Below are 27,400 nucleotides of genomic sequence, written 5' to 3' on the forward strand. Positions count from 1 at the left end.
CTTTTCATACATTACATCTTAAAATATGTGTGTCCAGATGAACATGAAAATCTGAACTCCTTGCACTCAGTTCCACTGCCTGCATTTGGATAATGCAGGGGTGCAAGGGTCCACCTATGTAGCTCTTATAATGGGACCAGTAGCTTATCAAATAGCAAAGATGTTCAAACCTGCTCTGACCTCAGTAATCAGAAGGATGAACGGGTGCTATTGTTAGTGTAATGTCCAAGGAGCAGCAGCACTTTGTCTGTAGTGAGCTCAGAGTTAAAAAAAAGCCAACAGAAAACAAAAAAAGTTGGTCAGGAAGTAACACATGAGAACAGCAAGAGGCTTGCTAAACTCGCAGCTCCACTGCTTTGCACCTTTGGAAACCTGACCTTACAAATGATTATGCTCAGCACAAGGCAGCAGAGAGAATCAAGCCTGCAATTCTCACGGTCTGAATGAGCTTAAGAACTTGGCTTCCAAGAGTTTGTCTTCTTAAGTTGCATGTGTCACAACAGGAATGTCAATTTCCATGGCAGAAAGACGAGAGCGTGCAGAGTACGGCTGGGAGGCATAGCTGTGCATGCTAGGGGCATGGGAATAGAGGGGCTGCCAAAAAGGAGAAGGTAGACTTTTACATGCACAGTACCACAGAAACAGCATAATGGAAGTGAAAAACAGACCACCAGCACTGGCAATGGCAATAAAAACAGAGATGTCAAAGCTAAAGATAGGCTCGTATTTTCTGTTCAGATAGTTGTTATAAAAAATGACCCAGATTGATGGAGTGAGACAAATGGCACATGCAAGCAGGAACAAGAGGCCAGCCACGAGGTGGCAGCCTGCACTGTTCACAAGGCATTTAGCCAGTTTGACGTTTGGCACAGTCGATACAAAGGCTGTGTTACACATGCCAATCAAGCAGAGAAACAGAGCCGAGACAGCAGTTAACATACTCAGTGGAAGGGCGAACTGAAGAACACGCAAATCCAGTTGATCGACAGCAGTGTACCACTGTGGGTCATATATCACACAGTCTCTGCTCCCATCAAAGCGAGCGCACTTAATCCAAAGTCCAGTGTAAACTGTCACGTTCCTCTCATTCTTGTTGAATGTGCACAGTCTCATTTGCCTCCAGTTTGGAAGAAGAACTGCTGCAAGGAGTCCAGCTACTGAGGCTGTTCCGCTGAGGAAGGCCAGGACGGTGGCTGCATGAACATCCCGGCAGCCCATGCTTGCTCACAGAAGTCGTTTCCTGCAATGAAGAAGAGGGAAAAAAAGTCAGTAGGTGAAAGTTTACAGACACAGGACTAACACTGACTCATCCCAGGTTAATAAACTTGTATGGCAGCCAGTAGGCAGTAACTCTCTGGCACGTTCTTTGCCTTACACCCTTATGTGGAGCTAGCACTACCAAGTTCATGCTTTAATGAAACACCAGATTCTTTCACAGACTGTTAGGACTGCTCAGCTGACAGACTCCTAAATTCACTGTGATCAAAATTCAAAAGGAGCACTTGAACATGTAATTCTACACAGCCTTTCATCTTGTGTCACTGTGTGGACCTCTACAGAGTTCAGGTGGAGAAAGTGAATCACTGACTGTGATTTAAGTTCACCTCTCCTCAACTGGCAGCTCCCCCTTTAGCCCAGATGTAATATCAGAGTAGGACTTTTAAGTCCTATCTTAAAAGGAATTGCTTAAACCCAACACAGTTAGACTGGACAAGGAATGGATATGTACACAGTTATACACATTATATATAGAACAAACTGTTGATGAGAGCTGTAAAGTAGCAGAGAAGACTCTGCTGATTAACGTGATTATGACTTTTTCAAAGGCAATTAACAGTTCTTCCACACTATGTCTGCCTCTCAAAAGCAGCTGTCCAAGACGCAAGCAATTCCAGAAAGCAGATGGCTTTTCAGGGGTCACATTTTCCTCTTCAAAACCAGTGTTAAAGAACATTGCTTCCTTTTCAATATAACCCCTGTCTGTGTACCCAGTATATAGTCTCTTACCTGGAGGGATATCGGGAAACAGTCTCAATGATGGGTCTTTTAAAAAGATTCAGTCTGAGTAATTCCCTCCTCTGGGAGCTTGAGATACTTTAAAGAAGCCTAATCCATAACAGGCACTGAGCATCAACCTCAGAACATATCTGAAGCAAGACACTAAAAATTATAGTACCTAAAAATGAGAGTACCTTGAATATTCTCACTGAGTGCCATTCGGTCATAAACTCCTACTGAAATTTTTTCAAAATCATTACAATGCACTGTGCTTATTTGTCTAAAGTCACAAAACAATTCTTTAGGTACCAGAAGCTCTACCTAATGTGTACACAAATACCTGAACATCTGTATCTCAGAAAGGTTGCAGACATGGTTGCAACCATACAGAACTACGATCTGATCCCTTACTCTCCTTCTACACCTGCAAACATCAAATACCCAGGGAACTTTTCAGATGAGGAATTTCCACAAATACTGGAAGCAGCTGGAAGAAGCACAGGAGTGGCCATTTTCAGAAACCCATGGTTTGTGCAAATTCATTTGCATTTGAAAATCTGGGCAGAGTTAATGCAGGGTGGGCAAAAAAAGATGTGAGGTTCATCCGTATTCTCTAACACAAGAGGGCGGACAAGAAGAAAGGGGGTATTTTCTTTCCTTCTATGTCACCAAGGTAGACTTATGGCAAGGACTACACTGCCAGGACTTCAGACAGCATGGGGAAATTTGTATTTTTCTATTACCTCTGCTGTAACAGTTACACAGACAGAAGACTTTAGTCTGTAGTTCATCCTATGGTTGCCAAGTGTGCTTAGACCACCCTGCATATTTTATTTTTGGTAGACGCACCAGGAATTCAAGGTAGGGATTTTGGCTGGGCTTTGCTGAGGGTGTTTTTTTGGGTTTAGTTGGTTGAGGGTTTTTTTTTTTCGGTGGTGGTGGTCGTTTTGGGTTCGTGGGGGTTTTTTGAGGGGGTGAGGTTTTTTTTGTTTGGTTTTGGGTGGGTTTTTTTGTTTGTTTCTTTGTTTTGTTTTTAATAAAATTAAAGAGCCCTTAGTGCTTCTCTTGGCTTAGGAAATACATAGAAAATATCTCATTTTCCCATTAGAGGTATCAAGGGAAAGTGAATTTGTAGGTAAGTTATCCATGATCGCTCCATCTGATGGAATGCTGTTGCATGTTGCAAAGCTGCTAGCTTTATGGCTGTAATTACAGCTTCAGTTACAGGTCCCTGATTAAGTCAGTAACAAAACAGATGTTGCCTTAATTAAGACTGATCCAGTGTACTTACCAACAGTGTGTTCAAATCAAGAGAAACCGTAGCAACTTCTAGAAGTAGGAAGAAAGGTGTTACTGGATCTAAGAGACAGAACAAGGAGAGTGTCAGCATCATATTAGTTTCATGCATTTGTTTAACATTGTAATTCAGAAATAAGGAATCTCAGATATGCTCACATTAGGCTGACTTCAGCACCTTTGTACAATTTCCTCTTATTTAAAAAACAAAGCTCAAACTACATTTTTTTTTTCCCCTTTCCCCAGGAACATGTTCTCTTTCTATCTACTTATCTCTGTCTTTATGGAACAGATAAGAGGGGTGCAAACAGCTCCCTTTCTCAAGGGTGTTTCAAGACACAAAGGTTTTCAGATCCTCAGTTTTATGTTTCTAACAAAATAAACTCCCAAACACACCAAGTCACATAAAATTATTATTTCAGATGTTAGGTTCCAGGCTGCACTTAAACAGCAGGGTGAAGGGGATAAAATTGTTTTTAATGACAACAAAACACAGACTCTGAACTGTTTATATACTTGTGGTTCTCTATTCCTTCCTGGCTTCTACACAAGGGAAGTACTGATGATGATGCCTTTTCAATGGCTGTCTAGCTTTCCCAGAGGAAGATAAAGGATCTTTTTTTTTTTTGTGGAGTCTTTACACCCATATGAGATCCACACCACTGAGTCCCAGGAACAATTATGCAGGTCATAATGGGAAAATGGCTTTTCTGCTGGATGATGTCAGATCTACAAGGATGTCATTATGTGACTGTTAAGAGCTACAATCTAAAGGTGAGTTTGCTGTACTAACATGTACAAGGACATTGAATTTCTCTTAAATAATCTATATCAAATCCTGAAATAATCTAACATTTATATATGTGTAGTCTCCTGGAGTGCAACATCGAAGAATTTATCAAACCATCTAGGCAAGAGAGAGACCTGACAGCACACACTCATGCAACCCATATCTTTCACTAAACGAGAAAGTGAATTTCCAAGTCTGGAGTCCTCCAATATGAATGCTATCACATGTAAGACACAGAAATGCAGACAAAAATCAAATCAAGCATTCCCACTACCAACTTAATCAGCCAAGACTACTATGAGTAAACACAGCAATCTGGGGACACTAACTATGAAAGGCTGCAGAGGTCAGCAGCAACACTCTCAGCTGCATTTGGAGAAGCAGCAGAGCTGAGTTGTTTGTATTTTTTTAAGTCTGGGTCTCAAAAAAGCATTACTGCACAGCTTGGAGCAGATCTTTTTATTCACTAGTATTTCTCAGCAATTTTAAGCTTTCTGTGCATTTAGTAGCAACCAAAGCTAGGATAAACATGCAGATCTCCCTCTGCAGGGTCACTCCCCAGAATACCAGCCAGTGCTCAGTAATAACCAGGATCAAGTAGAAAATTAGTACTGGCAAACAAACGTGTCAGAAAAGGAGCCTTGCCTATCCCAAGAGTCCCTCCCATTAAATGATGACAACCTGCAGCCACCAGCTGTTGTAACAAACAGATACAGAACAGGTATGGAATATTCTACCACATCTAACTCTGAAAGTCCTCCATTTCTATAGACATGGGAGTATTTTTTAATCTTCCTTTTAGTCCATCTGACTTTATTCTCTGTCACTGGTGGTGTTGCACAGGTAAGGACCTCAGCCACTTCTGAACCAGCTGTCCAGGGGAAGAAAGCTCACTTTGGCTAGGGCAGATGAAACCCTGTCTTGTCCTGGATTATAGATACAAGCTTTGTATATCCCAAGGATCTTACAGCTTTAATATTCAAGGCTTTTGTATCCTGTCCACCACCGTTACCTCATACCACTTCAGGGACAGACTTTGCCACAGCTCCTATTTTAAAGATCTATGCTGCTGTAACAAGAGATGCTTGCTGAAGCTGGTTAAAACCTGGTAGATCATTAACTGCTCACAAGCTGCACAAAATAAGCAAAGAAGGAAAAAAAAAAAAAGCCTTTACTAGAGACATAATTCAGTGATGAGTAAGGCCAGGTCTGTTCCCTTGCACAGCCCTAAGACCACTGCTGTTCTGTAAAGCTCTGCAGGAGAGGTCCCACTAAGAACAATTTATAAACAAACACATTCTCTACCGATCCACAACAGTGTTATCAGTTTAAAAAAATCATAATGAGTTTTGCATAACTGACCACCTGCAACGAGAGACCAACAGCTATCCTGTTTCAAGATAATGGGAAGTAACTGGTAAAGAATCAGTGCCACCAGTCATGTTTTCTTCTTCTGGAAATCCACCACACAGTTCCAAGTCTTACAAAACTCCTATTAAAATTAAATCCAGATGCACAGGATTAGACTCAGCATTCCTAGTTAATACACTAGCGTTTTCCAGCATGTAGCACGGGCTCCCGCTGATCTGGGAAAAACAGATGACGACAGCCAAGGCCGAAAAGGAAAACACAAACCTCCCCCCTCCCCGAGTGGTTCAGCTGCTGCCCTGCCTGCCCGGCAAAAGCCAAACGCCACCAGGTCTCCTCGCTCCCGACCTGTCGCGCTCCCAACCGGGGCGAGTCACTGAAGCCACCGCTACCGCCGCCGGCCTACCGACAGCGAAGCCCCCTCAACATCGGCGCACCGGGCCGGCCCATCAGCCCCTTTACGGCCCGGCAGCCGCCGCCGCCCCCATGCCCGCTCCGGCGCTCACCTTCCTGTCAGCGCACGGGGCCACGCAGCGAAGGCACCATCGCCGGGGCGCTGCCCGACCTGCGCCCGCCGGTGCCGCCTCTCCCCTCAGGAGGCCGCGGCGGGGCTGCGGGTTTAGTCCGGCACCGCCGCAGCGCCAGCCCCCTCGACCGCACTGCAACTCCCAGCGTGCCCCGCGGGGCGGCTCCTGCAGGAAGCGTGTTCCGCTCCCAGCGGTTGCGACCCGCGCGGGGTCCGCCACTGGGAAAGGCGGTGCTGTGAACACGCTCCTTACGTACGGCGGCTACGTGGTTAACGCTCGAGGAGCCGGTGCCTGCAGCCCAAAGCAGCTGTTATGCGGGAGAGCGGCGGGGTACCGGCCCGACAGTGGTAGATGGGGAGCGCTTGCGTTTGCTGCTGCTGCTTTCCTTCACTTATTAAAATGCGTTGCCCTTAACCCACAAGTTACCGTACACCTTACCTATTCATCGCAACTCTTCGTGCACAGCTTAAATAAAGCCAAGGTTGTTCTCATCGCAATCCTTCCGCCCCCCCCCCCATTAAACATGTTATTTTCAACAATGAAATAAATGGAGTATCAAAAATTGTCTGCAGCCCATGCTTTACTTTGGTGAAAATATGCTGGACACACACACAGTAAAATTAGAGGAAAATAGGAATAAGAACCAGTACTAACGATAATAGAATTGGATCATGATAAATCACACCTTTTTTCCCAGTGACTGCTTTAACAAAATTTAGAGAAGCACGGTTTGGTAAGTGCGCTTACAAAACAAAACCAAACTAAGCTGAGAAGCTGCTGATGCATTCAGTCTTATGTTGCTTTGCAATCAATATAATACCATTGAAATAGAAAACATCCCATACATCCCATCCCAAAACATACAATAAAGCACTTGTTTGGTTTCTTTTTTATTTTTTTTCCAAAAATAAAATGCATGCCTGCTTATTACACAAAAGCTGGAACATAAACTATTCCCCAACTGTTGAAAAGCAGTTATCCTTTCCTTCACTAAAAAGTAACGTGTACCCACAACTCCATAAAAGGAAGAAATCCCAAATGAAAGAGTGGGAATTTGGAATCAGGATTTATATCCTCAGGAGTATTACAGCAGACACTGGCAGCTGTGAAATAAAACCCTAACATTACACATCAGCTTTGCTTTTTTGTGTTCGTACAAGTCACTTCCTTGCTGCCATTTTTTTGTTTCCTTTCAATCTTTAGAAATAACAACCCCCCCCCACAATCTGATGCCTGTTGAAGTAGCGGAACTGGTTCACATTAGAAGTACTGCAACCTGGAAACCTGCTCCATCAGAAACTGCCCCTGGTGTTTCCAAAACATGGAATAGTTGAATGTGGTCCTTTGCTACCTCTGTGAGTTATATTCCTTCCATTCATCTCATTTGGCAAAAAATACTCCAGAATCACCAGTTGTTAAGCAATACTTCGAGTTGCACATACTTTGATCTTTACTCTGTTGAGTCGGTAGTCAAGGTAAATCACAAAACCCCGTTTTTTTCCCCACTGTGCTCTACCCAAGTGCCAAAAGACACTGAACCAACGTGGGGGAGGGAGCAGAGAAGTGGGCAGTGGCGGCAAAGGGAACAAAAATTAAACAGGTTCATACATATTACAGAAAATACTAAAATGTGTTGTATCCAGCCACGAATACTATCTTCTATTCATCTGTTCTTCTGAAGCATGTAGAAGTAGTAGTTTCTTTTTCCGATATTCTTCATTCTCCTGCTCTGCTTCCTCAGCTATGGACTTTCTTATACTCGCTTTCAATTCCTCAATTCCTTCTCCAGTTTGTGCAGATATAGGAATTATATCTTTGAATTCGAGTGTATTTGCTGGAATCATTTCTTCTTCTACTAAGTGTAAGTAGTCTGAAAAATCATATCAGAGGAGTTAGTATAACCCCAGTGTATCACTACAAAGCCCATAGAAGCGCACTACATTCAGAAAATGAGCTTTAACAAATTTCAGTAAACATACTTGCAATTAATATCCAATTTATTATTTGCTTAATCTTTAAAAAAATAGCTAAAGGCTTCGAAGACAAGCACTAACACAACAGTTAAGCCATACTTACACTCTCATGAGAAGATTCTACACCTTCCTTTAAGATGAGTACAAAGAAATGCCAAGTTGCAGGATTTGGGATATGGATGGTTTTAAGCTTTTCTGGTTCTTACACACTCAAGGGAAGAAATGCACCCCAAGGTAATAGCAAATTTGAAGTAAAACTATATAGGCCTGTCCAGTATTTTCACATGCTTTGGCCAGAGAAATGTATATACATCAACGTCCGTAAGGGGACCTTCAACAGAGGTTACTGTTATCTAACATATCTAGACTGGAAATTTACTCTTCCCTATCATAGTTTGGAAAGATCTTCTAGGACATCTCTATTTATTAAAGTACTACCCCAACAGTGAAGGCAGCACTAAAAATGCATATAAACAGAGCTCTAAATGCAGGAAGTGGTTTTAAAACATATGTCCAAATAATAAATTTAATAGCTGACTTCAGCTTCAAACAACTCCTAGCCAATGCAGTTAACCCTTATGAAATCTTATGACTTGTTGAACTCAATCACTGGAAGTTAATTTACCTTGAGGATTCTGTAGTTGTTTCATAAGTTCGTTCAAGTTATCCTTTGCACAAGGCAAATCCATCTTATTAATGGCAAGAAGCGCAGGCTTTGTTAGCAGTTCCTCTTTGTACAGTTCCAGCTCCTTGAAAGATAAGTAAATTTGCCTTAGTAAGTATTTGCAGTTTAATAAGTGCTACTTCAATTTTATGTCAGTCTTTCATGCCTAAGCAGCTGTAAAGGTGCTCAAGGTGGATGTATTAAAGCAACCTGTCAGAAGAAAATAATGTTCTGTGACTTCTTGTTCAAACACAGATATTTCAGGTAAACAGGCTGGCTGATTCTGAAACAGCCTCCAATAAAAAGACTGAGGTTTAGGTTTGTTTTTCTGATAGCCAAAAACACAAAATCCATTTCAGAAAAAGTTCAGATCTATAAAACGTGTAAGGAAATTCTTTGGAGAGTTTTCTGATTTTTAAGGACTTAAGTGGACTATGGTTAACATCAGAAATAAAGTCACAACTGTGAGTAAGCTAAAAATGAACAGCAATAGCTGAAATTCAGAAGATTCCTCATCTTAAGTTGTGTAGCCAGAGAGAAAACAGTTGCTAAACCTGAAATTACATAAAATGCTTTATTTTAATCAGAAGCAATTGTAAGAGATGGAAATACTGAATATCTGCACAGCTGGAGCCTGACGTCTCATCACCATTAGGCTGTGCAGCAAGGGCACCAAGGCAGGGATTTAACTATACCCATGTATTTCTATTTCCTAAAATGCATCCAGATTGGGGAACTGAACATGATGTGTCTTTTCACCTTGACTGTAAGAAATATCCCATATGCTGCACACATTAATGAAGGAGCAGTTGTGCTCAAAATAAAATAGAGCAGTTTAACCTGGACAGTTAAAAATAAAGATTTCATAATTTTGAAGAAGTTTAAGCTTGTCTGCATTATTATTATAAATCCAGAATTATTATTATTATAAATCCAGAAGACACACTAACATTTTGAAAGCTCTTAATCAGAACTGAGCCTCTTTCTTGCCTCTACATGTAACTACAACCATCAACTGGGAAGATGAGGACTTACCTTTGTTAGAAGCAGTATAGCTTCAAAGGCTGTTCTGAACTGAGTCTTAACAGACAGTTGAAACCCAGAAATATCAACCTGAAAAAGTGACACAAAACCAAGCTTTGTGGTATTAAGTTATGCTACAGTATCAAGGTACTCTCCATCAACTAATTTGCAGTACAATGTCCATGTACATGCCCTCATTCCTGGGAAATGACAGAGGGCAACTATACACCAAAGTAACACTACAGACACTGGAAGAAGCATGAACTGGTTGGTTTTGAGAAAAGGTTTGATTTTTAAACCTCTTCTTTATGGGATCTTACAGAAAGAAAGAAGAAGAAAAATCATCCCATGCTTTAATTATACTTGGAGCAATTCACTGCTCTAAATTAACTGGCTATACTCTATTGTATTTAAGGCCTTAATTTACCATCAGTTGTTTGAGCATTCCACTCTGAAAACCATACTGCAGCTACATTTATCATAAACATGCAAATTATAAACTACTTCCTACATTCCAACTACACTGCAATAAACATGCATCTTATTTACTGAACTGCCTTTGATTTCAATAAGCTGTAAATTTTATTTCACTTACAACTAAGAGAAGCTGTTTGGTTCTTTCTACATGTTTGAGAAATTTGTGGCCCATCCCTCTGTTTACGTGTGCACCTTCAATCAGTCCTGGGAGATCAGCTACCAAGATCTACGGAAACAAGTGTCAGACAAAATATTTCCAACAAGCAAAAATGGTTACTTTGAACCATCAACATCTATTATCATTTTACAGAAAACAAAAGAATCCAGACAAGGAATGTCAGGAATATCTTTGAGAGACTCCTTTTACAAGCATGTGTATTCCTTGGAATTGGGTGGGGGATCAGTTCTCCAGCAGTTCCATCAACTTCCAACCAAAGCCAGCAGAGATTGTCCCAATGGAAAGGTATTTTGTCATTTTCTGTGCTGGTTGAGAGGGTTGTAGACAGTTGTAAAGGAGAGCTGAGACAGACTGAAAAAGAGCAGTATGCTAAAGCCCCAGATATCTACTCAGTAACTCACAGAAAGCTAAGACAGTGAGGCAAAGAAGAACAAAAGTAGGGTTGTCAAATCTATCCAATACCCATTTAGACATCAACTGGATTCAACTGAACAATACCCTAAGCCAGCAAACAAAATTTCCTATGTGTGCTACCTATGGCAGAAGGGTGCTTTCTGCTATGAGTGAGTTACACTCCCATTTGTGTTACACTTTTTAATTATTATTCATTTCCTAAATACTTGAAGCCTTCCTTCAGAATTTTCCATGAAAATGTGACATGAGATACAGCTGGATGAACTACAGGCTTATAACTAGAAACAGGGAGAGAACAACTGGAGAGTTAGAACAGAAGCATCCACTTCCTGGTGTGATGGCTTTGGGTGCTGTAATCCCATCAAAAGCAGCTTTTTCCCTAACTTCAGTTCTTTCAAAGAATATTTTTTATGCAGCTCATAAAAAGCCCCTCATATTCTCTCAAAACAGCACTTGGTTCAGATATTCTGGCAGATGATGAAAATGGTTCTGCTAGTTTCCATGATCTGGTATCAAGATCTGAATCCACACTCCTCTTACTCAGATCCTCTACTTTGTGTCTTTTCCAAGCAGCAGTGACACACAGCACCAGGTAACTTGCATGTAATTTCTCCTTCAAAATGTTCTAAGATAAAATAAGCAAATTGCTACCTATTTCCTTAAAAAAAAACAAACATGTTCTGAATTTAAAAAAAAAGGATGTAATGAGCCACTCTCCCTGGAATGCTCCAGAACAGTCACCTCAATTACTGCTCTTAATTATGCTGTTTTTTTTCAGCAGTTGCAATACTCAGAGCTGAAGTACTTCCTCTTATTCACAAATGTTCCCTGTAATCACTAATCACTAGTTCCCTTGAATTCAGAAAAATTTTTTTTGTCCATGTAGCTCCTATATATCACCCACATTCTAGTATAAAAAGCATGAACTGCAGATACAGCCAACAATAGGGTCACTCTGTAAGAGACAAAAAAACTGCAGGAAAGAAAGCCACAGAGTGCAAGTAGTTCTGCTGGAGAAAGATAAACCAGTAAGAGCAAGAGGTCCCGATCCATGGCAGGTGGGTAGTTTTTCAAAAACACTATAAACAATCCTGTTATTTGCAGCCAAGCTTTCTAGGACAAACTACCCTAAACCAGCAGATAAAATGGACATACAAAAAATTTCCCTTAGATGTGTGCATCTCTACAGGGAACCTGACAAAGACTTACTTCCTTTAATGCACAGCTTTGTAAAAGGATGTTAAATGAAGGTTTCAAGCATCAGCTACTGAACCCCCTAAGATTATTGCTTCTGAAAGTGAAAAGAGGAGTTTTCTGTCTTTTCACATCTGAGAAGTAGCTTTTCTGGTTAACTCATCTGAAAACCTTTTATGCATTTGTCTTTAATCTTGCAAATGATAAGTCCAGTACTGCATATACCATACCCTTCAAAGACAAAATAAAAGCACTTCAAAGAACATTCAAGCTTGAGGAATGAAAATGTTTGCTGTAACCTTACGTGAACTTGTGGTCCAAAATCTACTAGTAAGAGTCTCATTTAGCACTGGTTTTCCCACAAGTGGATACTGTAGAAAGGATTCCAGGCACCACAGAGTTACCTGAAAAGCTGGGTGGAATTTGGGTTCACAAAAATTAAAGTGGTTGGCAGTAGCTCCACCAGTCCTCCAGAGCTACAACAAAAAGAACTGGACCCAGCTACCTTACCTCTTAGATTGTGCACTATCCTGGCTGTTTGGGCCGTCATCACTTCATACTATTTTATGGTTTATTAAAAACCAGAAAAATGGACAAATAAAATAAACCCCAACAAAACAAAAAAACCCACAAACCAAAGAAATAAAACAACCCAAACCAAAACACCAAGCCCAGGGCAAACCAAAACCCAAATGGAAGTTAGATCAGCCAACCTAGAAAGCCAAAACAGTAAGTTACAGTAACTAAGTTATATTCGCTAAATTCCCTGTCATTCACTACTGCAGATCTGCAGCTATTGGACAAATATGCCACTGTTTAAAATCCATTCTTAAAATTACTTATTCATTCCAGAGCTTTCTGTATAGTCAACTTGTCTAAAATCTGCCTCTTCTAAATAAAAATAACAGGTTAGTCTCAGAAACAATGACTTTTTTTAAAGTCCTGAACAAGAGTTAGAACACAGCAATCTCAGTTCCACACACTAGTTCACAACTCTAAGGTTATAAAAGCAGGATTAGAACCACAGAAAGGAGACAAGGGTAAAGAAGCCATTTTCCAAAGTGACCTGAAGTTAGCTCAACCTCATATTACATATTAGCATTTGGCTTTAAAGCTCTCTTATTATTTCATAAAAATAGCACTTTCTCCACAACTCTCATTAAGTGCATGTCATTGCATTTTATATGTATATATTATAGATACACATATGAAAAAAACCTACAAAGCTTCCCTTTTCTTTCTGAAATTATATTAAGCAACATAACTAATCATTATACACAACTTTAATGAACAACCAGAATGAACTTTCATACCAACCTGCTTATAATCCGCATACATGATCTTACCTAGTTGAGGCTGTACTGTCGTAACTATGACAAGGGAAAAAGAGAAGGGGAAGAAAACAAAACTGTTTTTAACATTTTAGAAGATGTTCATGTTACAAAACATTTAAACGTTGTGGGACTTATTTAGATTAAACAACTAGTAGCAGAAAAAAAACAAGGCAAATGGAATTTTAAAAATTACTGGAAAAGGAAGAAAAGCAAACCAAGAGAAAACAAAATCAGACCACCCAAAAACCAATGGCTAGCCAAGTCTTGGCACCCTTTCAGTTCTGTCCTGTCATCCCCAAAAGGGATGATGAAGGAAGTCTCAGACACAAAAATTATTAACCACTCTATGGAAGAGCTTCCAAAGAGGAAAAAAAAATTAACAAAAGGCAAAGTGAAAACAGGCCTCTTCACACTGAGTTAAAATATGAAAAGGCTGCACTGAATCAGGAGTGGTGCAAGATCAGTAGGCATTACTGGTATTTGTACTCTTTTTAATTTAAAACTGATCAGATAATTAAACCTGATTTACTGATAGAAAAACAGCAAAAAGATTTCTGTCCATTTTTCAGTGAAGAGATTCAAAACCAAAATCTTACTTTGCTGGAAGAACAGGTGGTAGCGAATTCCAAACCATACAAGATGTTTATGTAAACGAACTTGGTGCATGTTTAGTAGGCAAAGGACATTACACAGCATAGTCTCAGATGCAGTTAAATGGGCTGAGACTAAAATAAATGTTAAATAGATCCTGCATGAACTTCAGCTTAGGTTGAAGCACTAACTAGAGGGGGCATACATGAAAACGTGAGGTTGTTAAAGGGACTTGACACTGAAACAGCAAATTTCTTTTTGGAGTATTTCTCATAATTAAAAATCTGTGTAACACATTTGACAGGCAACATGGTTATACCTTAGTCTTTATTATAAACCTGCAAACCAAGTCAGAGAAAAGACTTTTTGCTCTCATGAAATATTACTGCTCTAAAAGTAAGTGTGTGAACTTACATGCATAATTTGCAATCTCAGGTTTGGCATGAGAAACCTTACTTAACAAGGATGATTTTCCCGCATTTGGAAACCTACGAGGAAAATCAGGATTTATACACTGAATAAACAAATATGTGGCTCCTTTGTATTTTATTACCAAATACCCTAACCAAACTCAATGCTATCAACTAATTTTTGCAGACTCAGTTACTCTTAAAAAAAAAAAAAAATAATCACACCCCCAAAAATCACCCTCCCCCCTAAAACCACATACAAAAACTACCACCCACAAAAAACGGAACAAAACTGAGATGATTACTATTTTTTTAAAATCAAATCTGAGTATTTTTTCTAAATCCAATAATGCTTCCCAAGGATGCCAGCAAGAGAGGTATGTAAATGTATGTGTAATTAGATGGAAACACAGCATAAACAAGTCTACTTGAATTCAGTCTTCACATGCTATAGCTGATTTTGTAAAGTACATTTACATTTTAAGCACCTGCAGCAAATGCATCTCATCAGCTGGATTTAGTCTTTTGGAATACAAATCATGGTTAATTAAACAGTCCACAATTTAAGTACCAATGATACCTATGCTACAGTTTTGCCAATGTAGTAAAGCAGCTGTAAACTCTGCATAGACGGAGGCTTTGTATACATATAGACTGAACGCACAGTTTGTACGTTTTCAAGGCAACAGAGTTGTATGAGGGATCCTGAAATTAGGACTAACCAGCTTTGTTTCCAGGTAAACCAAAAATAATACTGGTGAAGCCCCAGGAGTTGGTATGTGCAGATCTGACTGTTGTAACCTTTTCTCTTTACAAAGGTCAGCTATACAAGAACATTCTCTAAAGGGTATGGTAGCTTGTACAAAAGCTTCTTCACAGAATACATCTACCCATTTCTGTTAGGTTTTAACAGAAGCCTAAGTTAAAATTAAAATTGTAAGACGTGCTTATTGTAATCTTATTTTAAAGATTTAAGGATTGTGAAAGACACAATAGCCTTGATTCATGCCAAACTTGAAGCTTATTCTAACAACAAAGGATAGACTATAGTGCTTATTCACAGCATCTGTTCTATACAGAACATCATACAAGACTTATGTTCCAGTCTAAGTTACAGAGTTATTCAGCACAATGTTTCAGTGCAACAGTGATCAAAGAAAACTTGTGTCCACAGGTAACTAAATATTGGTCACAAGATAAAAAAGCATGCACCACATAGAAAACCATATACTCTCCACTTGATTACATACAGAATCAAGACCTGTTAACAGGGACAACTAATAAGAACATGAGCAAATGAAAAACAATACCAGTACTGCATTAAGGGGCACCATAAAGGGGTTGTGTAAGAGGCTTTCTTAAAAAAGAAAGAAACATCATAACTCTTCTTGTCACATGAAAACTATCAAGGGTAGTTTTAATGTGCTCTGATGTTGAAAGGTATCTTAAACACATTCTGGAAGGTTACTCTAATCATACCCTCAAGTGACTATTTTGTTCCCATTAAGGCACAATATGCTCTTTGAAGTGTATGCTGTAACCTACACTAGACATGACAACCTGTACCCAAACCTGATAGGTCTTTCTCAGACCCATCAGTAACGTTTTTTATCTGATCTAATAGCGAACCACTTCCAAATCTCCTAAAGTAAAAATAACAAGCACAAAGAGATCAAAGTACAACCACAAACTATTGGAGGCTGATTCATACTCTCAACAAGAAAATATGCTCCTCTAATTAACTGTGATTCTTTTTACCCATTTTAGAGGGATACTGTCAGCTAAAATACAACCCAAAATGCAAGATTAAAGAAGTGCCAGTGTTGTAAAACTGTATTTTCACATACTCTAAAACAAGAGCAGGTGGAGGTTGGCAGTAGATGCTGAGTAGAACTTGTATACAATACTTACAACAATATTTTTCCAACTGTAGTTTGTTGAAAGCTTTCTCCAAACGAAAATACATTTATCTGCAATGTTATAAAGTAGTAATATTGAAATGCAAGTCCTACTGTTCTTGTTTGTAATTACTTCCTTCCAAGCTGTTTATTTGGGAGAGTAGGGCACATCACCTTTGAAACTCTCTTTAAAACTACTACTGAGAGTATCCACTTATGCCAGTACCACCAAGTCAAAGATGCAATACGGCCAGTGCTCTTGGCTCTGTCTTGCACCTGCTACTTACTTAATAAATATTAGTTAATACTATCTTAATAATCACCATCATTGAAAAATTTGATTAATAATGATATATTACACTGACTCACGAAGCCCTTCACAAACAAAAACATAACCAGTACTTTCCAAATTTTAAAATTAATTTTAATAGGTTTAAGCTCTGATTTCTGCAAACTGCAAGTTATTTAAGTGGCAATGTCAAAGTACAGTAGCACTCATCCTCCAAACCCTCAAATTCCTTTGAAATCCCATTTGAAATTTACTACTTTATTTTCTAGTATCAGTTCTCAAACTACAGTACTTACCCAACTAAGCCAACATCTGCTATAAGTTTCAAATCAAGACGAACAATTCGCCTCTGACCTTTGCAAGGCACAAAGTTTGTGGCCAAACAGCCTCCAAGACCTCCACGTGCTGCCAAGAATCTCTCTCCTGCTGCATTAAGCTCTCCTGAAAATAAGTTCACCAGTGAAAAAACACAATACCCACAGGAGTTCAGTTGTGACTTCACACTTTATCTCCAATGAAGAAACAACTTTCTGTGCACCTCCTTGCAAGAGCTGTGCACTTAGGGTCATGATATTTTTCCTTCTTTGGAAACAAATGAAATCAATCACACCCCAGTTTTGCCTTCTGTCATACAGTTAGTCACTTCAAGAAAAGTGCTAAGTACAGGCAGGCAAACTATGGCAAAGATGGTAGTTCTGAAGCCTCCAATATTTGAGTTCAAGAATGCAAGGAAAAATCCACATTGATAGAGATGCAGCTACAGAAAAATCTTCAGAGGTTCCATATTCTTTCATTAAGATACAGGCTGTATATTTCCTTTAGGGTTAGAATAATTATAAGATGAAATGCAACATTTGAGCATATAATTCAGGGATACCTTTAGACGCTCACATGCCTACATCATAAACTGTTCTTGCCAAACATCAAATTTTGCTCCAAATCGAAATAACCTCTGACTTTAGTTTCAACAGTATGAGGATAAAAACTCTGAGAAACTGCAAAGAAAACATTGAGATCTATTCCAAGAGCACTGTATTGAGAGATCCTCCTAGTTACTATCAAGCACCACTCTTTAAAAAAGAGTGAAAAGTAGGTATTATAGATAACCTGAAGAGTTGACACCAATGATCATTACCTTTTAACAAGTGTCATAATTCAGCAGTTACAGGGTCACCTGAGTTTATGGACACCTAATTTAAGTAAGGTCATTAATGATTCTGTGGAGGATCAGTATAGCTTCCAGTCTTTAACACTTGCTTGCAAGAGCAATTTTCTTTCTGCTGCATATAGTGATACAAACTAACTCCTGCTAATTTCTGGAAGGGATCTTTTCCAACGATTTCCACAGTTTTTTGTTGGTTTTTTTTTGTCAACTCTGTCTGAAAGAAAATACACACATATTTTGGGAAATGTGTAACCTTAAACATCGTAGTGTCAGAAGTCTGCTAAATGCCATCAATAAACATGACATGATCTACTGGATAAACTAAAATAGAGCAAAAGTTCTTACCAATCTGCTTGCCATCATCACAGAGAACTGAAATTCCCAGAGGCACACGAACTTCACAGTCTTTTCCTTTTTCACCTTTTAGTGCTTTAACACTGGGAGAAATTGAACCAGGCTTAGTAACTGCTTTCTGGAAAAAATGCATACAACAGCTTCCATCGAACAGACCCTTACCTGCTGTTGGCTCCTGTTCCAGCTACAAATCGCTTCAGAGGGTATTTCTCCCTAATGCTCTTTAAGGTAATTCTTTCCTGGGCAACGAACCATACATCGCCACCTCTTCCTCCTTCCCCACCCAGGCGAGGATAACCCATGCCACCACTTCCTCCTCTCACATAGAGCCGTAAATCATCGACGAAGTTGCCATACTAAAACGACCAAGTTTTATATCAGTATTAAGTTCTGTTTACATTTTGTTGTGTAGAAATGAGTGTAAAACTGCTTCGGTATAACTTTGATGGCAATAATTAAAGCTCAGAAAGCAGACGCGTAACCCTCAATAATGTCTTTTAATAAGCGAACTGTTTGACCTATCTTCCTCGGCAGCCGTACCTCACGGCCGGCCCGCCCTGCAGCGCCCCAGGCAGCGAGCACGGAGACAAGCGTGGGACCCTGCCGGCACCTCACCTCGCCTCGCCTCAGCCCTGCACGTACTGAGGGGCGTGCCCGCAAACAGCCGACCCGCGGGCTAGACAGGGGAAAGGAAGTGGGCACTCGGCCGGGCCGTGCCCGCGTACCGACACGGCAGCCCGCAGCGGAGAGGCTGCGGGGCACAGAGCTGGACCGCGGCTCCCCGCCAGCCCTTCGAACCGCCCGAACGCCACCTGCGCGGGGCTGCTCGCACGCAGGCCCCGTCCCCACCACTCCGCGGGCCGGCCGCACTGACCTTCCGCAACACCGCCGCCCCGCCCCGCACCATGGCCGGAGCTACCGCCTCAGCCCGGGCCCCACTGGCGGCGGGAGAGGAGGGACAGGCAGGGGCAGAAGCAGCACACCCTGAGGCACGGGGCAAGCTCCAGGGTGCGGGTCAAGAGAGAATACCCAAGGTCTCTGCTGCCAGCCGAGCAGCGCGTACGGCAATGAACAACCTCCCAACTTCCGTCCTGCCACAGGCGAGGCGGAGCCGCCTCCCGCACGGCTGCGCATGAGCGGTGCGGCTCGCCGGTGGCTTGTGGTTGCTCTGCGCGGTCCAGCCGGGGTCTGACGTGGTTGCGGACCGGCGAGGGCCAGGCCTGGTTTGATGTAACAAGTGTGTTCCGCGTGGCGCGCTGCTCGCTTCTGTCGTCCCTGCCCCACAAAGCATCTCAGGCCGAGAGGCCCCGAAGCGATTCTGGCCGAGGTGCGAGAAGGGGCGCCAGAGAGGAGGGCAAGGCCCCAAGTGCTGGAGCTGTGTGATTTCGGGCTTCAGTATTTGCTGTTGGGTTTGCCCGTGAGGCTGGCCCCATTACAGCGTGTTGGTCATATTGCTGGTGTGCTCTCCCTCAAAAAACTGGGACCTGGCCTTCAAACAGTGCTAGTTTCTAGGATGAGGATGACCGGTTTATGGCTTTGATAACGCTTATAGCACGTGTCATAAACGGTGACAAATGCACTTAAACAGGAGATTGAGGTTGCGTATAAGGAAGAAAGTGTTTACTGCAAGGGTAGTGAGGCACTGGAACGGGCTGGGTGGGGAATCTGTGAATGCTCCATCCCTGGTGATGTTCAAGGCCAGGTTGGACAAAGCCTTGGGTGACATGGTTTAGTGTGAGGTGTCCCTACCCATGGCAGGGGGGGGTCAGAAGTACACGATCTTAAGGTCCTTTCCAACCCTAACTATTTTATGATTCTATGTCACCCAAGGCTCTGTCCTACCTGGCCTTGAGCCCTGCCAGGGATGAAGCAGCCAAAGCTTCCCCACCCAGCCTGTTCCAGTGCCTCACTACCCTTGCAGTAAACACTTTCTTCTTCTGGGCAACCCATTCCAGTGCCTCACCACCCTAACAGGAAAGAATTTCTTCCTTATATCCAATCTAAACTTCCCCTGTTTAAGTTTTAACCCGTTACCCCTTGTCCTGTCACTACAGTCCCTAATGAAGAGTCCATCCCCAGCATACCTGTAGGACCCATTCAGATGCTAGAAGGCTGCTATGAGGTCTCCACACAGCCTTCTCTGCTCCAGGCTGAACAGCCCCAACTTTCTCAGCCTATCTTCATATGGGAGGTGCTCCAGTCCCCTGATCATCCTCATGGCCCTTTTCTGGACTTGTTCCAACAGTTCCATGTCCTTTTTGTGTTGAGGACACCAGAACTGCACACAATACTCCAGGTGAGGTCTCACAAGAGCAGAGTAGAGGGGCAGGATCACCTCCTTTGACCTGCTGGTCACGCTCCTTTTGATGCAGCCCAGGATACGGTTGGCTTTATGGGCTGCGAGCACACACTGAATCTGGCTCATGTTCATTTTCTCAGCCACCAACACCCCCAAGTCCTTCTCCACAGGGCTGCTCTGAATCTCTTCCCTGCCCAGCCTGCAGCTGTGCCTGAGATTGCTCCGACCCAGGTGTAGGACCTTGCACTTGGCATGGTTAAACTTCATGAGGTTGGCATCAACCCACCTCACAAGTGTGTCAAGGTCCCTCTGGATGGCATTCCTTCCCTCCAGGGTATCAACCGAACCACACAGCTTGGTGTCATTGGCAAACTTGCTGAGGGCGCACTCAATCCCACTGTCCATGTCACCGACAAAGATGTTGAACAAGACCGGTCCCAACACTGATCCCTGAGGGACACCACTCGTTACTGGTCTCCAGCCAGACATTGAGCCATTGACCTTTGAGTGTGGCTATCCACCCAGTTCTTGAGGTGTCCCTGCCCATGGCAGGGGGATTCGAGTTAGGTGATCTTAAGGTCCTTTCCAACCCAAACCATTCTACAGTTCTGCGATTCCATGATTCTAAATCATGACATTAGTGAGGTCAGAATGGTAAAATTAATGAAAAAAAAAAAATCCTAAGTTAGTTCTTTAGCAAGTCTTTATTTTGTGCATAAGTATTTTCCACACAGTATGAGCATATTTTCAGTGATTTTTTTTTAAAGTGCAAATCCTCATGAAAAAGTAAATACTGTGTGCCTTCTTACAGCCTTTGCACAAGGCCATGCATTCTCAGTTGCAGCTACCTGAGGAGAATCAATACCATCTACAGTAATTTAATACTAAAAATAAGTTTAACAACAGATTTTTTCTGTAGCATAATAATAAACCCCCCACAATTGAGAAAACAGTGGTGTGCCATCTACATGCTAAACAAGCCCAATAGAATGTTTAAGCATTATCTGGGCTATATCACAACATGTGAGTGTTGAACAGTGCCATTCTAAGTATATAAATCTGGTTTTGTGAGGTTTTGTTTCTTATTGTTTTATGGCCTAGGACACCAGTTTTGGAAACTAGATTTACAAAATACATGCAAAATAGTAGTTACATAGTTAGATTATTCTGTGTATTATTGTTTGGTCTTTATGTTGTAATTTTGCTTCATTTTGTACACTATAAAAGTTAGGCCAATACCTACATTTTAAAACTCCACCTACAATAGTTCTACATAGTCATTAGTTAATTACTTAGTTAATGCCCTAATAATAACGGTAAAGGCTTTTCAATTTGCTAGAATTTTAGACATAAATTAAGAAAAAATATTTTAGAAACAAATCAGAGAAATATGAATAAGAAAATGAAATTCCTAATCCTGTGCATTTCAGCTCACTCACGCTTCTCTCTCTGACTTAAAAAAGCAAACTGTTTACTTTGCAACTGGGATATTCAGAAGAAGGTATAGAAGAAGCACAGCTGTCATTCGGAATGGTTATTCCTGATGGCTTTTGATGATCTTGGTGAATGAATAAAACAGTAACATACTTAAATTGAATACAATTTTACAAGACAGTACAGTATGAAATGTATGTGAGGGGGTTTGCCTTGAAGTGTCATATTCCATGGGAGTTTTTAGTAGTAGTTTTAGGAAGACTTAGTCCTCCTTCCACCCACATGTACAGAAAAAGTACATTCAAAAGTATGTCGCTCTGTTTACTATTACTGACCAGCTTTTTCTGCTGTACCATTTTATTTTTGTCATCAATTACGTGTCCTGTTTCAGCTGAAAATGCTTCCAGTTCCTACTAACTAGCCATGCTTGTATCGTACTCATATGGAATTTTTAGAGATTTTTCAGTGATACAAATGGGAGAGCAGAAGTTGTGGCTATTGTCTAGTGAGCCTAAGTTAAATACCCTGAATTCAAAGTATGCCTTTCTTCACTGCCGAAGTATTTTCACCTAGTGGAGAAAGGTGGAGATGGATCATGTGAATGGCAGAACAGAAATCCCTACAACAGCAAAAAATGCAACACTGGTGTCATGCTTTCAGATAAAAGGGACTGCATCTGCATTCCTGAAACAGGTGATAAGTAGAATCTAGCAGCAAGTGTTTTGAGGAGGCCTGTTAAGAATGTTACAACTGGATAATTGCAAACGGGGGTCTGGCATTGTGCTTGAGGCATTTAACTGAAGGATCTTCACTGAGAATCTTGTTGGCTGACATTCTCACCCTCTCACCTTGGTGATAAGAGGTGTCTCACCTCGCAGAGAACAAGCCATGTCACAAATGACTCTTTACATGTCTCTCTCTGCAGAGCCTTTGAAGGTAGGTGGGCTGAGCTTGAACTGTGATTACTTATCTTTGAAAAGAGGAAAAGTGACCCCGAAGCCTGGTCTCAATCTTAGGAAAACTCAATCTGTCATATTAATACCCTATAGAGAAAACATTTGGAATGGTATTACCTGTGAAGGAATGAGAATATGGGGGTTAGGAGAGAAATTGTGAAGTGATATAGCCACAAATAGGGTTGAAAAGGAAGATGTCAGGCTTAAAGGGTTGGGATTAGGATGGTTTTATTTGCTACATTTTGTAGTAGTCATGATAAAATCAGTAAGAACATACTGATGAAATCTGGTCGCAATATATATTTAGGAATCGGTATAAGTACAGAGAATATCCCAGATGATGTATTTCATTTCAAGTCAGGAGGTATTAATGCCATTGTTTAAGGCCCTGGTGAAACCTTATCTGGGTACCGTGAAAACTTCTAAGTAATTGTTCTGTATCTGGGCTAAGGTTGAGCAGCAAGAGGGGTAGAGGGAGGTTAGGCCCATCACTGGAGAGCTTGAGAGCCTTTTGTACAAACAGATTTTAGGATGGCTCAGCTTGTTTACTTCAGTAAAACAAAAGCATGAGAGGGGATATGAGTGCTCTCAATAGATACATCAGGGAAGTAAACATAAAAGATGAAAACCATTTCATTTGCAGGGCTATATTGACATAAGAGCAAACAGATATGTACTGTTCATTAATAAATATATCAGGAAATGAGAAGAATGTTTTAGTCATTACAGCAATCAAGTTCTGAAACAGCTTTTCCTTGAAACTGGTGGGAGGAAAATATACCTGTTTTTAATATGGCACTTCATAAATTTATGAGGCGATTGTACAACAGAGCTTTTTGTAGTGGCAGGGAGCTAGGCCCTGTCATGCAAGAGGACTTTTCTGTTCCGTGTTACCATGCCAATTCATAGCACAAATAGCAGAACATTTTGTCCAGACTTAACGGTTCATAACAGGGGAAGGACTTGTCAGTCCGGTTGTGCTGCTGTGACCTCCGTAAAGCATAAGATGTCAGCATTATATAGAACAGAAGAGAAAAAAGGAGGTAAGCAAAAGAACTTTTTAAGTGAGACGGATAAAGCAAAGGGAAGTTGCAGACGGCAAGAAGATCATCAGTAAAGTTCTGCAAGGATCATGTCATAGGTTCTGAGCTCTCCTTGGATACCTATACAAGTATACATCAAATTACCCCATTTTCATGCTTTGTACCACTTTTAGGGTGTGTACTGTTTGAATTTCATACTGTTGAATCATTACAGCCTTTGAGAGCTGCCGGGTCTGTAGCTTATGGAATATGTAAAGCCTTACATTCAGTGTGCTGAATTCCTCAACACACAGCAGGAGGTCACGTTCAAAAACAGCTTAATGCGTAGATGGTCCAGAGTTGCCAGCAGAGCTACTAACTGACATTAATTCAACTCATGTAATCAATCCACAACTCAACCTCAAAAAAGAGAAATAAAGAAAAACTGGTCTCCTATGTACCTTGTGGACTGAAGGTGTTAAATGCATTGTCATAACATCAGATTTATTTAATCACTGAGGAAACTTACGCCAACAAGCTCATACCAGCACATAACTAAGTAACATTTCACTTGAAATGTGCCATTTTTTTTCATTTTCTGGAACTTTTTATACCAGTAAGTACATGATCACACATATACAGTGCAAAAACTGGCTGAAACTGAATTGTTTAAAACTCTGAGGATGTTTAGATGGTTTATTTTCTAAATACTTTGCTTCAGAAATGTGTCTGGTCACCTGAAGAGACTCTGGCTGTTTTGCCAGGACAGCACTGATTCTATCATCTTGTTCTTTTGGTCTGCGTTGGCGCCTTCATCAGCAGTGGGTGTGCTGTACTTGAACTTCAGTAACAGGGCTGCAAGCACTTCACTGTCAAGCCTGACCCAGAACATCACGCTGTGGTGCTTTACTTGAGACGCTGCTAATCAGTAATGCAGAGGGTGAGTCAATTCTTCATCTTCAGTGAATCCTGTTTACGCAAGAGTGTGCAGATGTGTAGTCACAGAGATATCTATACTTCAGTTACACAAAAGTCTGATAGCATTTTAAAGGCTATCTCTTGCTGAGTGCTATGTAGTCAATGCACATTCTGACTTTCATGCTAAATAATGCTTCAGTTCCCACTCTTGCTGTTCTTAGTGTGTACTTCACATACTTGTATATGATTGCTTGAAAATCACAAGGGTACTGCTTCATCAAATCTGTCTCACTTCTCTTATGAGACCACTCTGTCTCACTTCTCTTATGATACAACTCAGTAAGTTCTGTGTTGTCACCAGCTCTGACAAGAAGAAGCTGTAAAACCTCATCCTGCAACAGTTTTAAAGCTTCCAGCATAATTTTTCTTTTGAAATTCATACTTCATGTGCTGTTTTTCTTAGTCTAGAGAAGAAGTAACTTCGATGGAGGTACTTTAAAAATAAGCTGAAATATTTCAACAGCATGGCTTTGTTTTAAATTGGAGTTGAAATAATTAAAAAATGCAAGTAAGTTTTTTTTGCCCTGCCTGTCTGAACATGCGCACAACGGCTTGTTGCAATGGTAGGAAGCTGGCACAAAGGTTTTTGTAATTGGAATAAATAACTACACCAACAAATTCAAGGTCCAGATGTTCTACAACCCCTGATGTATTACTTTCATGTTTTTATTTATTAAAGAATTTTGAAGAGGTTTAACCAATGACAAGGATATGGTCTTCAGTGCAACAAAGTGCCACTAGGTGGAGGCACCTCAACTACAATAATATAACTTGAAGAGCAACGGTTCAAAACTCATGCTATAGAAGAACCATTGATGTTGGAAGAATTTGGAGGGGAACATTTTATTTTGCCTAAGTTTGGTTATCAGTTAACTAAAAATCCCAGCAATAGCCACTTTTGTTTTTAATCTCATAAAACTTACTGTGTGAAAAGGCTGTGCTGGAGGCTGTGGTTTGATGCGTGATGTACACTGCTGGATCTTTGACGTTCTTCCTGAACCCCTGCAGAATGGAGAGCAAAATACATTTTTTCTCTAAATACCATTTATATTTAGTCAGTAGCTGAGAAAAAAAAAAATCTGCTTTCTCAAGTATGTGGACAGGGTTTCTGGTTTCTATTTTGTTTTTCATCTACAACCCAAGCTTTTACGTAGCTCTAAAGTATGTTAGATTTTATGAAGATGGTGATAGATTGACTTTCCTTGACTCTACCTGTTCTGAAACAGAAACTGTATTAACAATACTTACCTAATAAATATGATCAGTGCCTTCTTCATCTTACAAAATTAATGTAACATCCTGCAGGATTATTAGTTGCAAGTAATTTTAATCTCTGACATATTAAATTCATGGGTTCATCCTTGCTCCAGATGGCATCCTCCTATAGGTGAGCAACCTGGTCTAGCAGATGGTGTCCCTGCCTGTGGCAGGGGAGTTGGAACTAGATGATCTTTAAGGTCTGTTTCAACCCAAACCATTCTGTGATTCTATGAGTCTGTGATTCCTCAGTGCTTGACTGACAAAATGCACAGTAGCATAAAGGAAAATGAAATCTGAAAGTCATCCTTCAGAACAAGTTTCAGTTTGGGAGGTGAAGTTTTAGATATCAGAGAATTTTCACATAAATATATTCTGAAGAGAGCATTGTTGATGAGGTGGTGCTTAAAAAGGGATTTTTTCATTTGAAAGGATTTTCTTGAGGAAAATCTGTTCCCTTAGGGTTTTGATTTTTGTAGTTGTGTTCTGGGAATACCTCATTTTAAGATTATAAATGGTGAATTTATTTACTAGATTAGGAAAAGCAAGAGGAGTGTGATAAAAATAAATCTGTCAGATGAAGAAAAGGGATTGAGGGCAGCCATCAGAGGCTGTTGGAGTGGAATGAAATCACTGTTTGCACCAGTGTCCTGTGCTACTACACCTACATCCTTTAACTGGGAATGAAATGACAAGAGGAGTTGATGCAGTGGCCAGGCAGCTGTGCAACTACCTTCTTCTTTACATACCTTTAAATGCCTTTGCAATGTTGACTGTTTCATTGTGAGATTGGTCATGCTAATAAATTCAGTGGTGCATAGAGCAAACTAAAAGATGAGAAACTTTTCTTAACTTGAAAACTTACTGAAAGCTATTTTGATTAATGATATGAAGGAGCTTTCTTAAAGGTATGTTCCTTGTCCAGCCATCCTAGCATCTTAATCTCCTCTATTGTGAAAACTGCTTTAGAATTTCAAGGAGTAATTACATCTAATACAGCGTTAGCTCCGCTCAATGATAGAAGAGTTCAGAAATAAGCTATTCCAGGCTTCCAGATGTTTTCCTCTCCATAGCCATGTAGGTTCCAATCAGGCTTTTTTTTTTTAAACAAGATTTTGAAACGGTGTTTACATGGTTTAGCTGGAAAGGCTTCCAGAAAGTAGGCAGTAGTTCTGAATGTTGTCATTTCAGAGCAGGTTTGTATTTGCCTTTAGTACTGTACTGTATTCATGACAAAAGTTTTTGCATTTCCACTTGAAAGAACAGTCTGTTCCTGTCATGTTGTGCTCCACTAAAGCATGTTGCGAAACCCTGACAGCCCCCATTCCACTGTGTGTTTGTCAGATGTTGTCATCAGCCATGCCTTCCTTTAGGGACAGGAGGTTCTCTGGGACTGGGACTCATACCGGCTTTACATGCTTAAGTGCTTCAGACATCACGATTCTGGGTACATTGTGGGGTTTTTTAATATATGGTAGTGTACTGCACAGAAAAATAAATCACAGTCCTCA

General features: G+C 40.7%; 2 protein-coding genes across 3 annotated transcripts; both read right to left on the reverse strand.

Moving 5' to 3' along the window:
* Positions 1-283: 283 nt before the first annotated feature.
* On the reverse strand, positions 284-6,025 carry CLDN12 (claudin 12). Its single transcript, XM_057432631.1, has 3 exons — positions 5,959-6,025; positions 3,290-3,357; positions 284-1,240 (listed from the first exon to the last, which is right to left on the reverse strand). Exon 3 carries the CDS (start codon positions 1,216-1,218, stop codon positions 481-483), a length of 738 nt encoding a protein of 245 aa, XP_057288614.1. The 5' UTR covers positions 1,219-1,240; positions 3,290-3,357; positions 5,959-6,025; the 3' UTR covers positions 284-480.
* Positions 6,026-7,391: 1,366 nt separating this feature from the next.
* Positions 7,392-18,938, reverse strand: GTPBP10 (GTP binding protein 10). 2 transcript variants are annotated; one of them, XM_057432645.1, is made up of 10 exons: positions 18,818-18,938; positions 18,106-18,299; positions 17,935-18,026; positions 16,721-16,865; positions 14,242-14,315; positions 13,220-13,272; positions 10,235-10,342; positions 9,652-9,729; positions 8,578-8,701; positions 7,392-7,849 (listed from the first exon to the last, which is right to left on the reverse strand). In XM_057432645.1, exons 1-10 carry the CDS (start codon positions 18,848-18,850, stop codon positions 7,632-7,634), a joined length of 1,119 nt encoding a protein of 372 aa, XP_057288628.1. In that variant the 5' UTR covers positions 18,851-18,938; the 3' UTR covers positions 7,392-7,631. The 2 variants fall into 2 exon arrangements, with proteins under 2 accessions (XP_057288628.1, XP_057288629.1); XM_057432646.1 differs by having other exon boundaries at positions 7,392-7,828; positions 8,563-8,701.
* Between the last annotated feature and the right edge of the window lie 8,462 nt (positions 18,939-27,400).

The sequence above is a fragment of the Pezoporus wallicus genome, unplaced genomic scaffold, assembly GCF_028554395.1.
Source record: "Pezoporus wallicus isolate ANWC-B61680 ecotype Strahan unplaced genomic scaffold, APGP_CSIRO_Pwel_v1 scaffold_2584, whole genome shotgun sequence".
Classification (NCBI taxonomy): domain Eukaryota; kingdom Metazoa; phylum Chordata; class Aves; order Psittaciformes; family Psittacidae; genus Pezoporus; species Pezoporus wallicus.